Below are 13439 nucleotides of genomic sequence, written 5' to 3'. Positions count from 1 at the left end.
TCGCATAATGCACGTCTTGGATGCGAAAGCGGCCATCGAGACCGATGGATCCTAGTTGAATCAATGACACGGATCCAAAAAAATCTCGTGTGGTTGAGGCCTAAACACGTAATTTCCAGGTCACGATCTATTCACGATTCGACCTTGCCGTGATGCAGATAGGTGCCGAATAGTGCAACAGCACCTTTTCCTCGGTAATCTCTCACAGGCCTTTTTCTCAGAACCAGCTTGGACTGTGACTACCACGAATGAATGTGAGACTAGCGCACGGACACAATTGTGCCGAAGCGCGAAACTCAACCCTGATGACATGGACGGTAAGCTCGAAGGAACCTTGGTCTTACGGTTGCACGCCAAAGCAAGCTTCTGACGCGCTGTTCTTAGGGGTTCAAGCCCGATCCACCTGCCAGGATTGGTCAGTTTCATGCTGGTATGCTGCGCTTGCCTCTAAGTTCTACAATGATGACTGAGTTTCGTGATGAATTATGACACGACGTCGAGCTAACGGGGGCATACTTATCAATAGAGCGGATCGGAGGCTATGGTTTTGCTTGTCCTCTTCGAGCACCACTAGTTGACAACAACCGGTCAATGAGATTGCGATCGCATGAAGCTCGATCACGATCGAATTCTTCGCAGTGGATACCCAATCGAAAAACTAATGACCGACAATGACGACTTGCACGGCGACGAAAACGATTGCGCACTGAAACGAGTTGCATTTTAGAGCTTTGATAGCGTGGGCACCAATCTAAAGCGACAACGTGTGTTAGAACTGGCGGTAGCACGTGCGGCATCTAGTGTCTAGCTCTAAGCCTAACGCACTGTAGGCCGGCCTACGGTAAAAAAAGGGACACTCATCGTAAAGATACTGCAGTAGAGCGGCAACATCGGCGCTTTTCAGCCATATGGCTTCCATTGTTACCGCTCAGCGGTTAGCGTTGTATTTGATTTACATCAGACGGACGGAATGTGACCGTGAGAATCGAGGTTGTCGCCGATTAGGTTTCGAGGGACATCAGCAAAGCCCTGGTTCAACAAGACGTTCCTGGCTTCCTTGCTTCTTGAGTGCTGGAGCGTTTGGTGTGATCTTAGTGCCATAGGTGATGCTACCATTCCTGAGTTGAACAGCTTTGTCTTGTGATAGATCTTGCGATTTTCGCACGTCCTGTGTTTCTATCAAAGACTAGTCCTGCAGCACGCCGAGCAGATGCCGAGCAACGCGGCAGTTGTTGCGCAATGAACCAACGGTATGAGCAGTCCCGAGTGGTGGAAGTACCCTCAATTGTGGCGGCAAAGCTGGCCATACACCAGTGCGGAATCTGCGCGTAACGGCTGATAGGGTAACGGAGTCCGTCTTCGGCTACAGGTTCAACCCACTTCCGCAAAGTGCGCAACCTGCTGCCCCTTTTTCTACAACTTAGGGTTGCCCGTCCACAGCCTGACGCTTCCTTATACCGCAGTGCTGTACATTCGTGATTGAAGTCAAGATCACACGTCCTGGCCTTCTGAAACGCAATCGCGAATCGTGAACCGTGGATCGTGGATCGAGGATCGAGGATCGAGGATCGTAACTCGTGAATCGTGAATGCCATGCTGTTTGTCTGTGTACGTGGTGCCTGGTGCGCTGTGTGGCTTTTTACACTATCGTGTTAGAGTTCCAACTGAGCCAGAAATCGTGCATGCTGGATTCGTGATTGATCAACGTTTGGAGGTCGGAGATTTTTTACAAGCGCAGTGACTAGCTCGGTTCTTAGCTTGAAATGGTTTTTTTTTAAATTCCATGAGGTTTCGTGTGAAAATCACGATCCCAATCACGAATGTATTTTTTAAGTAAATAAACAATACTTCGTGATTCACGCTTACGGTTACTGTACGTTGTGCTCGCAAGGAGCGCCGGCGCCCAACTCTCGCTCCCGATGTATGGCTGAACCTTAACGATTGCGCCCACAAACAAAATACAGTCCGTGTCCAGTGCAGTATTAATTGTGAATAACACAATCGTGGATTTGTAACGCCGTGGCAAATTGCGTGTAGACGACACAGGTCTGGCGCAGAAACCTGTCCAAACAAGAGACAAAATGCTTATTACGTTCCTCGCTCTTCATTCACGAATTAGTTTTGCGAGACTTATCTGAACCATGCACAGCGGCGGTCAATTTGGGGGGAATACACCAAAGAGAGAAAGGAAAACAAAACGAATACTTGCAAGATGGCAGTCTGGACCGAGCTGCTGGTCGGCTGATTGGCATTAGTTGTGCTACTAACAGCTCGCTAGAAGAGTCGCGAATGCCGCTGTGGCACGTCTCTGATAATCGTGAATCGTGAATGGTTCATGGATGGCCAATCGGCAGTAGTTAGTACATAGCTTTTGAGCCGCTCTTCTCGTGTGCGCATCCACGTAGCTCGAAATTATGCACGTCCTCCTAGACCCTTCTTGGAAGCCATGAGAATCTTGGTTCATTCTTTCACATCCTTGTTTAGAGGAAGTTCAGAAACACGGTCACGAGTCTCTATCTACTATCATCTTAGCTGGCGCTCCGAAGCGAGTTGTCGAGACGGTTTACTTCCTGTTCCGTCCGCGAGTTATGTGCGAAGTGTTTCGAAGCAGGTGTTCGTTCTCGCTTGACGCATCTCTAGTCTTCTCTATCAGCATTAGTGTCTGCTAGGAATTCAGTGATACAGTACAAGCAGAGGTCGTCCACTTGATTACTTTACCGATCTTGACCAGGCATCACTACAGACTCCGACAACGCCTTGTCGGTGCGAACGGCGTGTGCTCAGAAATACAGAACGTGCTGAAGCTTGCTCTCTCCTTGTGCCACACCTTGTCGTCGTGGTTAGCGTGGGTGAGGCTCGGCAATCCTGGATCGGTTCCTTCCACGCTTATCAACTGACTCTCTATCCTAGTTGAGCGCTCAGAATCATGCACGCCTTGAATCGCTAAAGTCTCGCTTCCACCATCTTGCTTGCTGCTCTCATGCTCTGAGTACCAGATTCGCCAGCTAGACAACAAGTCATTCCTGCGCATCCCCTATAACGCCGCGTGCCGCTCGGTTTATCAGAAGTACGCTCCTCGCAGTCCTGCTGCATCGCTGTCAACAGCCTTATCCATTTTCCTTAACATATGGCTGCCATTGATGTTTGTTTTTTGCATAAAATAGGCCACATCCATTTGTTCTGAACAAGAATTTCCATCTCTCATCATACGTACCAAGGACTATACCCATACCATTCTGGCTTTTCGGTTATATACTCACCGTCGTGTACCAGGCCCTCGGAACCTAACACCATCTCTCTCCCTCCCCCTCCCTGTTTCGAATCACTATTCCTCTACCATGAAGGTTGCCCTCCTTGCCAACCCTGCACGAGGAGAGATCAATGTCCTCCTAGCGACGGCGTACGAGCTGATCCGTCTTGGACACGATGTAACCTTCCTCACCGGCTCATCGTTCGCCAATGCTATTGCGGAATTCAGGAGCGAGCAGAATGATCCTATCCTGGCAGCACGAATTCACTTTTCGGATCTGGGCAACGCACGAGCCGTCGAAGACTTTACACGAGGCATGCAATCACATCTCAAGGGCCTTCGAAAACCACCAGGCGACTACAGCAGCATGGAGATCTGCCAGATTGTAGCTTTGGTAACAGAGCAAGAGTTTCGAGATGCAGCCACAATGGTCCGCGACCGCTTGCTCGAGATCGAACCTGACATGAGTAAGTACGCTTTTGACATCGGACATGGCCGCCACCCTGCACCGACGTAGCTAACCCTGTCATCTTGATTTTCTTGGTTCGGCTTGCAGTTGCTGTTGATGCACTCTCCCCCAACCTGGTCACTGGTTGCCGAATGACTGGCTTGCCATGGATGTTCACCGTTCCGTGCTCGCCATCTCTCACAGCGACACGTAAGAGCCTGTTTGACCCACATCCCATGGGTCGTCGACGTCAGAGAACGTTGATGTCCGCGCTCGAGAACCTCAAGCTCACCTTTATTGAAACCTATCGCAATGCTACCAAGAAGGACCTTTATGCTCGGCGCGCGCTCCTGAAAAACGAGTTTGGTCTTAACTCGATGGGCTTCAACGGCGACAGTGCCATTGTTCCGCCTCTGTGGAAGGACCGCAACTGCGTTGGAGGCATTCATTTCAACACGCCTGGCCTCACAGACTCGATTCGACAACCCCACCAGATTCATTTCGTTGGAGCGGGTGTGACGAGCGATCCCGAGAACCACGACACCCCGGTATTCGAGGCAGCCAGCTTCTTAAAGCAGTTGAGTCCGTCATCCTCGACCACGTTCAAGCCGTTGTTTCCTCCGCTATCCAAGACTGGACGAGACTTGGACGTTGAATGGATGGACGAAGCGTACGCAGCTGGTCAGTTGGTGGTCTACCTTAACATGGGAAGCATGTTTTTGTGGACCGACGCCGAAGTGCGATCGTGCCTGCGCGCGTTTGAGCGACTGTACGAGCAGAGCGGAGGCAAGATCAAGCTCTTGTTCAAGCTCAACAAGCCGAAACGTACGCCCAACAACACGGGAGCCTCGACACCAACCGCGCCCATCTCGTCGCCGGACTTTGAAGAGAAGCAGCGAACCGTGATGGGATCCGCGCGTCCTGTCGGAGCTTCAAACCTGGTCTCGGAAAAGCTTGCTGATGCGATTAAAAACGTAACGCCTCGACGCAAGACGGATGCCGACAAGGGATACTCTCAATTTACGCTCTCTGAGTTTGAGGGTCTCGAGTACGTGCGCTTTACCAGGTGGGTTCACGACCAGCGCAGTATCTACAAGCACCCTGCGCTCCGAGTTGTGATCCACCACGGCGGCGGTAACTCTTTCAACGAGGCAGTCCACTACGCTCTGCCCCAGATGATTCTTTCGCAGTGGTTTGACACGCACGAGTACGCCATCCTCGCCGAGCGCTTTGGTATTGGGCTGCGTAGCAAGCACGCTCCTAAGATCGATGAGAACGACTTGGTCAATACCATGACTCGTCTGCTCCAAGGCCCAGAGGCAGAAAAGATTCGACGCAACGCAAAGGTGTGGTCGATTCGAAGCCGTAACGCTGGCGGTGCACCTGCTGCTGCTCGTCTCATTGAGGCGCAGGCAATGCTGTTCAACCAACAGAAGCAGCTCGAACTAGCTGCCTCGGAGGTCCGTGCCGCCGTCGACACGCTTTCAGGCAAGTCGTCCGTGGCAGATCTGGAGAGCGAGACTGCTTTTACCCCGAATATGTTGTCTGGCGCCGCTTCCACTGTTGGGAGCGATTGATTTTCTTATTCATATTCCAAGATTCAGGCTCCGCTCATGCATTTCCTCGACACTCACGACTCATTGTAGTCTACTGTTCTATTAGCCCCCCCATATATTTGTCACCACAAAGTTGTCGCATATACTCGATTCAGCTGATTCAGCTGAAATCCACACCTCCTCGTCACCTGTTTTTCAAACCAAGACCGCTTTAATGTTATGGGAACTGGAATCTCGAAGTCACTTTGCTGAATAGCTGTCTGTGATCACTGCACTAGCAACGGAGCGAGTTTCAGTCAAGGGAAAATAGAGGAGCGCACAAGGGAGGAGCTGGTTGGTTGCATATCAGCCAAACGACCTTTTGCAGATATGTATGCGAATCTGTCGAGAAACGGAGTACGAACCGTAAATGCTGCACTGGGTGGTGATTGCAGGTGACACGCTCGGCGCTGTCCGCAAGATTACCACTGAGTTTGGCAGATTGAAGCGAAACTCTAAGTCAAAGTGCACCACCTGCTTGAGCTGCGGTGGCTGAGCCGCCTGTTCCAGTCTCTATGTACAGTACGCCAATGTGAGGCCAGATGTAGTTGCTCGTCGCTCATCAGTTTTATCAGTTTTACGAGGAGCAAGCCGAAGCAGCCCAAAACAACGAATGAGGTGATCACGACGAGTCAAGTTGTGCCGACTTATCCACCCAGAATAAAATAAAAAAACTACATACTGTATTCATAAATGACTATATGCATCGGTTGCATGAATCGGCTTGTTGCGCTTTAACGTTAACGTATGGACGATCTTTGGACGAAGCTGTAACCAACTGCATGTTCTGCTTTGGGATTTTTTTTATGCTTAATTACCTGACATTCGGTATTTTCTCACGGCGTTAGTGCCGACCGCATATGAGACGTGGCCGAGTTTGTGTCAGATATAAAACACTCGAAAAGAAATCGAAAGAATCGTGAATAAATAAATATTCGGTTAAGTGCTTTCACGATTGGCTGAAACAGAGGCTTGATAGAGCTTCTCAGGCTAGTCTGGTTCCAAATAGACTAGCTAAGCCTCGTCATGCACCAGAGCTGTTGCCAGAGGTCAAGCCAATTTGAGCTAGTGCGTCCACTTTAGATTACCGGCCGTCGCTCATACACGATAACGTGAACTAGACGGATCCATGTAGCGGCACGCAGGACTTGCGCGCTCTGACTTGTCAACTCTTCAGATATACGATTTCGTTTGACATTTCAGAGTTCGAGTTCGAGATTCACGATTCGGTGTTTCGTGATTATGCCACGGCATGCAAGACAAAGACGCTGCATATGAAAGTCCAAGCATGAGGTATCGCTGGATCTGTAAGCGATACAGATGTACGCCTCAGTCGTGATACACGTTGGAGATTAGCACTTTCACTTGCACTGACTTTGACTAGCTATCGCTGGAAAATGGCCGCGCCGTGCACAAGCGAAGCGAAGCGATCCAAAGACTGCGACTTGTGCCAAATGCAGTTAGCTGCGAGGCATGCCTGTTCCCACTGCGAGTACACAGAAAGAGCCATGTCAACGTCGACAGCCTGTAGACTAGCAAGGCACTGCGGATCTAAAAGCTCCAAGTGCAAACTCTCGAGAGCCACTGTAAGGTTCAAATCTACCTCTTTGGCATGGGTCATGTTCCTTCCACCATCACTCATCGACCTTGCGTAAACATCTACCGGTTCGTCATCGCAGACATCATGATCAACAACGCTCTCCGAACACTTATTTCCTCGGCGACCGAACAGTCTCTGGACGATGTTCTTGAACACGAGTTCAGGACGGCTGTGCAACTGCAGCAGATGGATCAGTTCGAATGGCACCAGGTAGAGGCAGATCTTTGGAAACGTACCTGCCTTGGGCATGAAGCTTCTGCTTCGTTCAACCAAAACATTGCCCATGGCCATACGGAGCTTTCCTTAATGACGAGCTGGCGCGTTCATCAGCCCAGTTCATCGCGCATCACTGGTTCCGAGTTGGAACTTGACCAGCTGGTCGCGAGGGTTAGACAGGCCTGGATCCAGGCGAGGTACTTGCGGCCCGAAGTGGGTGTCGAGTTGGACACGCACACGGACCCAACAGTTGCACAGACCATGTGCTACCGCCTGCTACGTGACGAAGAATCGATTCAAGAGTGGCTCGACGAGACGTTTGTGGTGAAGCGTCTAGGCGATCCCGGTGTGGCTACGCCGGCCGAACTGTGCGCATACACGTACAATCGTCCTCTTGCCACCAAGGGAAAAAAGTCGATGCTCTACCTCATTCTTCCCAGGCTCGATGACGAGCAACGCACTGCGTACACCATCTGGAATGTGTCGCATGCCGTCACGGATGGCGGAAGCCTTGCCGAAGTTTTTAACACGCTCTTTCAGTGCGTCATCGATGCTACACCCTCGGAGCCTTACGACTCGATCTACACGCCAAGCGCTTTCGAGCTCAATGTTTTGCCCCGGATGCCGCGCAGCGTGGTGATGGCGTATCGACAGCAGTACCAGCCCAAGCCTGAGGAAATCGCAAAGGCTCACAAGGTTGCCGAAGTCAACATGCGAATGATCACAGAAAAGATGGGTGAATCTTTGGCACTCATGCCTTCAACTTCGTGGCCGGAGCGCAAGCACGAGACTGTCTGCCTGTGTAGGGAGTTGGAAGCAAACGAGGTTCGCGAGCTGCTCAAGTTTGCCAAGCAGGTTCATTCGGGTATCACGTACCTCGCATCAGCAGCCACGATTCTGTCAGCGGCAGAGACGTTCCCGGAGCGCAAGGCTTCGAGCAAAGGCGCGCTCGTGGGAATGGTACGCAATGCTCGACGATGGATCTCTGCGACGCCTCTCGATGCAAGTTTGGGGGCGTCGACGCCTCTTGGTTCGGACGCCGTCTTCCTCTGGGTGCCTATCGACACACACAAGACACTCGAGCCTAGTTTCAGCAGGATGCAAGAGCTTGTGACTACGGCGCGTCACATTCGCCACGAGCTTGATAAACACTTGACTACTCCTCACTGCATCTCGTCCTACCCTTACGTGGCGGAGAGCTCCATCCAGGGACTGAACCAGCAGTGGTCGCAAATCAAGGCAGTACAGTCACCAAGCTCATCAAGCAGCCAAAAAGAGATTGCTGGCATCATCGGTGCTCAAGCGCCTGGCTTTTCGAGTGTCGGCATGATGAGGATTCGCCCACGTTTCGAGCCCGTGTCGGCCAACGCACGTGCCTCTGGCTTGTGGCTCGAACGAACCGACTTCACGCATACCGGTCGACAGATCAACGCGTCTCCGTGGATCAGCATGTTTAATGTTGATGGCAGGATCAAGTTGCAACTTGGCTTCGATACCAAGTTCCACGAGGTGGAAAAGATGAACCAGTGGCTTGACCGCACGGTTGTCTGGATGCGAATTTGCGCCGCAGCCGCCGCCACCACTTCTACTTCGGTCTCTTCTACGTCGGTCGATGCGACCGCTCCTGTGTTTGCTCGTCTCTAGTCGCTGTTGGCACTTTACGTTTGTCGATTTGGGTTTGGTTTGGTTTTGTCTTGTTCGGCTTGCTGTTTGTGGTTGGATTTCGTTTGCGCTCCCCCTCCCCCTCGTCAAAGTATGGGTCTTTCTGTCGCTTTCTCCGGTTCCTCTGTCACAATCACGATTATTTTGCAACGGTGAACGATTGACGCTTTGGTTGGTTCCACGAATTACTGTATATTCGCGACTTAGTTTTTCTGCGACTCGATTCGCCTAAACCAAGGTCGGCTGACAGATAAGAGAAGAGGGCGCAAAGTATGAAACCCGTGCGTCCATCGCTCAGAATCCTGCTTGAAATTCCGAAGGAGTGAGCTTTCAATCGCCGCTCGGAGAATAGGAACAGAAATTGAGATCTGCAGCGAGAGAACAAGAAACACACAAAAACACCAATAAATAAAAAAAAAACAAAAAAGCAGCTTTGATAGTGGTACATGCAGCATAATCTTTGGCGAGAAGTACAGTACGTGCAGAGACTGAATCACGAATCTAAAGTTACCAGCTCGCTTGACGTCTTGTCAAAAATTCAATTCCGCCCCTTCTAAATCGGCACAAGCCGGCGCGAACAGAAGCGAGCAGTAGCAAGTATTTGTCCACTGTCGTAGTACGCCTGGTTTATTTGTTGGCAACGGCTAGGCGAAGCGTAAAACAACTGGGCGAGTCCTACTCGGACAGTGTTGCTAGCTTGGCATATCTGTGATTCGCGAATACGATAAGCGAACGCTGAAACTCTCACCGACGACGCTGGTCGGTTGGCTGTGAATGAGAAGGCGAACGCGAACGCGAATGCGAAAGCAGAGACATTTGACGATGCACGGCTGTTGTGGGGCGCCCCGACCCGTGTCCCCCCTGCAGATGTGGTTGCAGAAAGCTCCGACGTCGACACTTCCAACACGGTAAGCTTTTCATGAATCGTGAATGCAAGCGATCCAGTCTTGCCAGCCATTGTCTGTTGATCCACAACAAGTCAAGCGCCATGTCCATCACACACGATCGAAACGCTTGGACGTTGAACCAGGCCACAGCTGTGTGTGCATGGTGATACACCGATCCAAGCACAAGTCCGAGAGGCTAGCATGGATTCCAATTCGCCGGTAGTGCTTGTGTCTGCATATCGGCCTCGGTCTTACGCGAAGCCGCTCCAGGTAGCCGAATCAGCAACTCGTGACCACGCCGATCAGACAAATGCACAGTATAATGAGTATACTGTACATTTTACACGTTAACTTATTCGTGATTATACTTGTATTTTCAGAATTGCTCTTAGCCTATGCAAGAAAATGCACAATCACGAATCCAGAATCCAGAAACCAGAAACCAAAATCCAGACTAAATTGACGCCCGAAATCCAATTTTCGCGTGGCGCAGTGATTCGTGATTCACGGATTCAAGCGACGCAGCTGTCTGCGCTTCGTGCTTGTTTTGGGTCGAGTTTGCGCAAATCTTCACACGGTTAGCCCCCATGTCTCTGATCGTGGGTTTGAGCTAAGCGTTATACGATGTACAGTATTTCATTCTTTCGTGTATTGTACGTCGTTGCTGGCTTTCGTTCGATTTCGACTTAGCGTATAGTCAACGTGTGGATAACGTGCAAAAGCAATACTCACCAGTCACGAGTTCGCAAAGTGGCATCTTTTCACAGGATACATTCACGATTCGCACCATCGTCGTTGTCTGTGCGGGTGTGCCCATGTGCTGCTTCTTGGTCGTCTCTTGAAGAGCTGGCTGCCTGGGCTGCGTCCATGTTGAAGAAGTGGTTATGCGCTTGCGCTCGCTTGATTGTCTCTTTTGGTTGTAGCTCCTTCTGCTACGGTGCTTTACATTCGTGATTGTCTCTTCGCCGCTAGGCTCAGTGTCTGTATGTTCATTGTGTCTTCCCAGACCAATCGTCGACCCGAGAGTGAAGCCCGATTCAGCTCAAATGCTGCCGTGTGTCGCAATTCGTGTGTGATGTTCGACCAAAACGTGTTCGTACTTTGGTTTGTGTTTGCCATGGCACACTCAGCCAAGGCTTTGCCTCCACTTCCGAACGGCTTCGCCAATGTGCCAAGGTGACCCGCCTCGTATTGTGCTCCTTTCCAAGCGGCGCCTGTGTGAGACGATTCGCCAGCAGCATGATTCGGGCTGCGGTTTCCAGATAACGCGCTAACCGACTGTGTGAAGATGAGAATCTGAATTAGTCGACTGCTACCGTGGCTGTGACCTTCTTTCAATGTGCCTCCAGGTGGTGAACAATCCACATCTTGAGACCAAATCACGAATCAGCAGTAAGAGTGTTACAGTACCAACACCTTTGTTACGTGCCCAGTGTAAGCGATCGTGTTAGCGTGGCTTCTGTCGGGTTATCACGTATCGACAACAATCTTGTTCGGGTCACCGCTGTTTCCTTAGCTCCCAATCCTCTCCTCTCAGGGCGTCCATATCCGACCCGTCACTCATTCGCTTCCTCAGCACACACGACCAAGTCATCACTTGAACATCTCGGCGGCCTTTCATCCTTTTAGCAGTTCGCGCTTCCAAAGTTGACCCAACAGCAGCTGTAAAGTTTGTCCTCGCACGCTCTCTCCCTTCCTTCCCAACCATCAGCCACACCTACAGATCTACATCGTCCAACACTTTGTCTTCAACTCTGTCTTCAAGCGGCAGACTTGGATCGAGGGCTTCTTTGTCATTCGTGATAGAGCCTACTTTGCATCGAGGCCTCTGTGCTCGCAACAGGATCGTACACTGATCGTATACAATGGCGGACGAGAAACGGACCTCGATCGAGGAGCCCGGCACGCCGATGAGCTACTCGACAGCGGCGTCGCCCGAGCTCCTGAGTTCGAGCAACAATGCTTCAGCACTACCTGCCTATCCCTCGTCTCAAACCAAGCAAGACAAGGAAAGCCTTTCGCACGATCAGGCTGTTAGAGTCGAGCCTGAATCCAGCACACCTTTGACGGACAGTGTTGAGGACAACGAATCGGGCGCCAAGGTGAAGAAGGACTTGCATTTTTGGATCATCTTCTCGGCCTTGATGTTGATCGCATTTGTCGCTGCGCTTGACATGACCATGATCAGTACCGCATTACCTGCAATCACGGCGAACCTGCCGCCGTCGACCATCGCTGCCAACTGGATAACGTCGGCATTTTTGCTGCCCATGGTGGCTTCGCAGCCCATCTTCGGTGGTCTTTCATGTTCGATCGGTCGCAAATGGTCGATCAATTCAGCACTCGTCATCTTTCTGGTCGGCAGTGTAGTGTGCGCCACCGCCAAGACGTTCCTCGTGCTGGTCATCGGTCGTGGTATCCAGGGTCTAGGAGGCGGTGGAATCCATTCCATGTGCGAGATCATCATGTCGGATCTGACCACGTTGCGCGAGCGCGGGCTGTTCTTCGGTGTGATCGCGCTCGTCTTTGCCGTTGCTGGTTTTGCAGCTCCCGTGCTTGGTGGCGTTTTCAGCGAGCACTCTTGGCCGTGGATCTTCTGGATCAATCTGCCGATCGGTGCGATCTCGTTGGTGCTGCTGATCATCTTCCTCAACATCCGAGTGCCGCTGCTGACAGGCAAGGAAAAATGGCAGAAGTTGGATCTGGTAGGCAATGCTGTGTTGTTTGGCTCGGTCACGGCGATCCTGATTGCTGTGACCGAGGGAGGCATCAAGTATCGCTGGTCGGCTTGGCAGATTTGGGTGCCGCTCGTCGTGGGTCTACTGGGCATAATGCTCTTCCTCGTTATTGAATGGGTTCCGAACCGCATCGCGCCCAAGCCTGTGTTCCCCTTGGACCTTTTCCGTAATCGCACCGCCTCGGTTGCCTACGTGCAAACCTTTGTGCACGGCGTTATCTTCTACGGCGTTATCTACATGGTCCCCATCTACTTTCAGGCCATCAAGGATCGCACGCCGCTGCAATCGGCGATCTGGTCATTCCCCTTGTCGGCACCGTCTTTCCCATTCGCAATGGGTGCAGGTGTCTTGATCTCGATCACGGGCAAATACAAGCTGCTCATCTTTTGTGGCTGGATGCTCATGGCTGCCGGTATTGGATGGATGACACACTGGCACGTTGGCACGTCCAAATTCGAGTGGGCCTTCTCGCAGGTGATTTTGGGGGCCGGATTGGGCATCATGTTTCCGATCACGTTGCCACCCATTCAAGCGGCGTTGCCGGCGTCGAGACTGGAAAGTGCCACTGCGGCATACGCGTTCACACGTACGTTTGGTGCTGTATGGGGCATCACGGCGGCCACCACGATCTTCTCTACGCAGGCAGCCAAGAACTTGCGACCCTACTACGATCAACTCAACCCGCTAGGTCTTAGCGACTTTACAGTGGTGGCGTTCTCGGAACAACTTCGCAATCTGCCACAGCCCATCCAGGGTGTGGTCAAAGGTGTATATGCCGACGCGATCTCAGATTCGTACTGGCTGTTTGTTCCGCTCGCCATCATCGGCTTCTTCACCACGTTTGGTATGAAGGAGCTCCCGTTGCCCGACTTTATCAAGTCAGAGGCCAAGCTCGAGCAGAAGCAAGACGTCACTCCGGCGCTCAAGAGCAGCGCAGCACACGCTGTCGTGAATGTAAAGACAGAAGTGCCTTCCACTTTGCCTTGAATCCAGCCCACTGCGTGCGCAGCGATCTTGTTGTTCACGTTGATTACTTGTTCGTC

General features: G+C 51.6%; 4 protein-coding genes across 4 annotated transcripts; 3 read left to right on the top strand and 1 right to left on the bottom strand.

Moving 5' to 3' along the window:
- Window positions 1-1109: 1109 nt before the first annotated feature.
- Window positions 1110-1595, bottom strand: UMAG_10635 (uncharacterized protein; the record flags this gene model as incomplete). The annotated part of the gene is made up of 1 exon (XM_011391227.1): window positions 1110-1595. The coding sequence occupies one exon, from the start codon at window positions 1593-1595 to the stop codon at window positions 1110-1112; it is 486 nt and encodes a 161-aa protein (XP_011389529.1).
- Window positions 1596-3338: 1743 nt separating this feature from the next.
- UMAG_03117 (Erythritol-mannosyl-transferase invovled in MEL production) lies at window positions 3339-5275 on the top strand (the record flags this gene model as incomplete). The annotated part of the gene is made up of 2 exons (XM_011391166.1): window positions 3339-3717; window positions 3807-5275. The coding sequence occupies 2 exons, from the start codon at window positions 3339-3341 to the stop codon at window positions 5273-5275; spliced, it is 1848 nt and encodes a 615-aa protein (XP_011389468.1).
- Window positions 5276-6977: 1702 nt separating this feature from the next.
- On the top strand, window positions 6978-8753 carry UMAG_03116 (Acyltransferase invovled in MEL production; the record flags this gene model as incomplete). The annotated part of the gene is made up of 1 exon (XM_011391165.1): window positions 6978-8753. The coding sequence occupies one exon, from the start codon at window positions 6978-6980 to the stop codon at window positions 8751-8753; it is 1776 nt and encodes a 591-aa protein (XP_011389467.1).
- Window positions 8754-11523: 2770 nt separating this feature from the next.
- On the top strand, window positions 11524-13383 carry UMAG_03115 (Major Facilitator invovled in MEL transport; the record flags this gene model as incomplete). The annotated part of the gene is made up of 1 exon (XM_011391164.1): window positions 11524-13383. One exon carries the CDS (start codon window positions 11524-11526, stop codon window positions 13381-13383), a length of 1860 nt encoding a protein of 619 aa, XP_011389466.1.
- Window positions 13384-13439: the final 56 nt, after the last annotated feature.

The sequence above is a fragment of the Mycosarcoma maydis genome, chromosome 7, assembly GCF_000328475.2.
Source record: "Mycosarcoma maydis chromosome 7, whole genome shotgun sequence".
NCBI lineage: Eukaryota > Fungi > Basidiomycota > Ustilaginomycetes > Ustilaginales > Mycosarcoma > Mycosarcoma maydis.
Note: the sequence above shows the minus strand (reverse complement) of the source record. Positions and strands in the feature narration are given on the sequence as shown.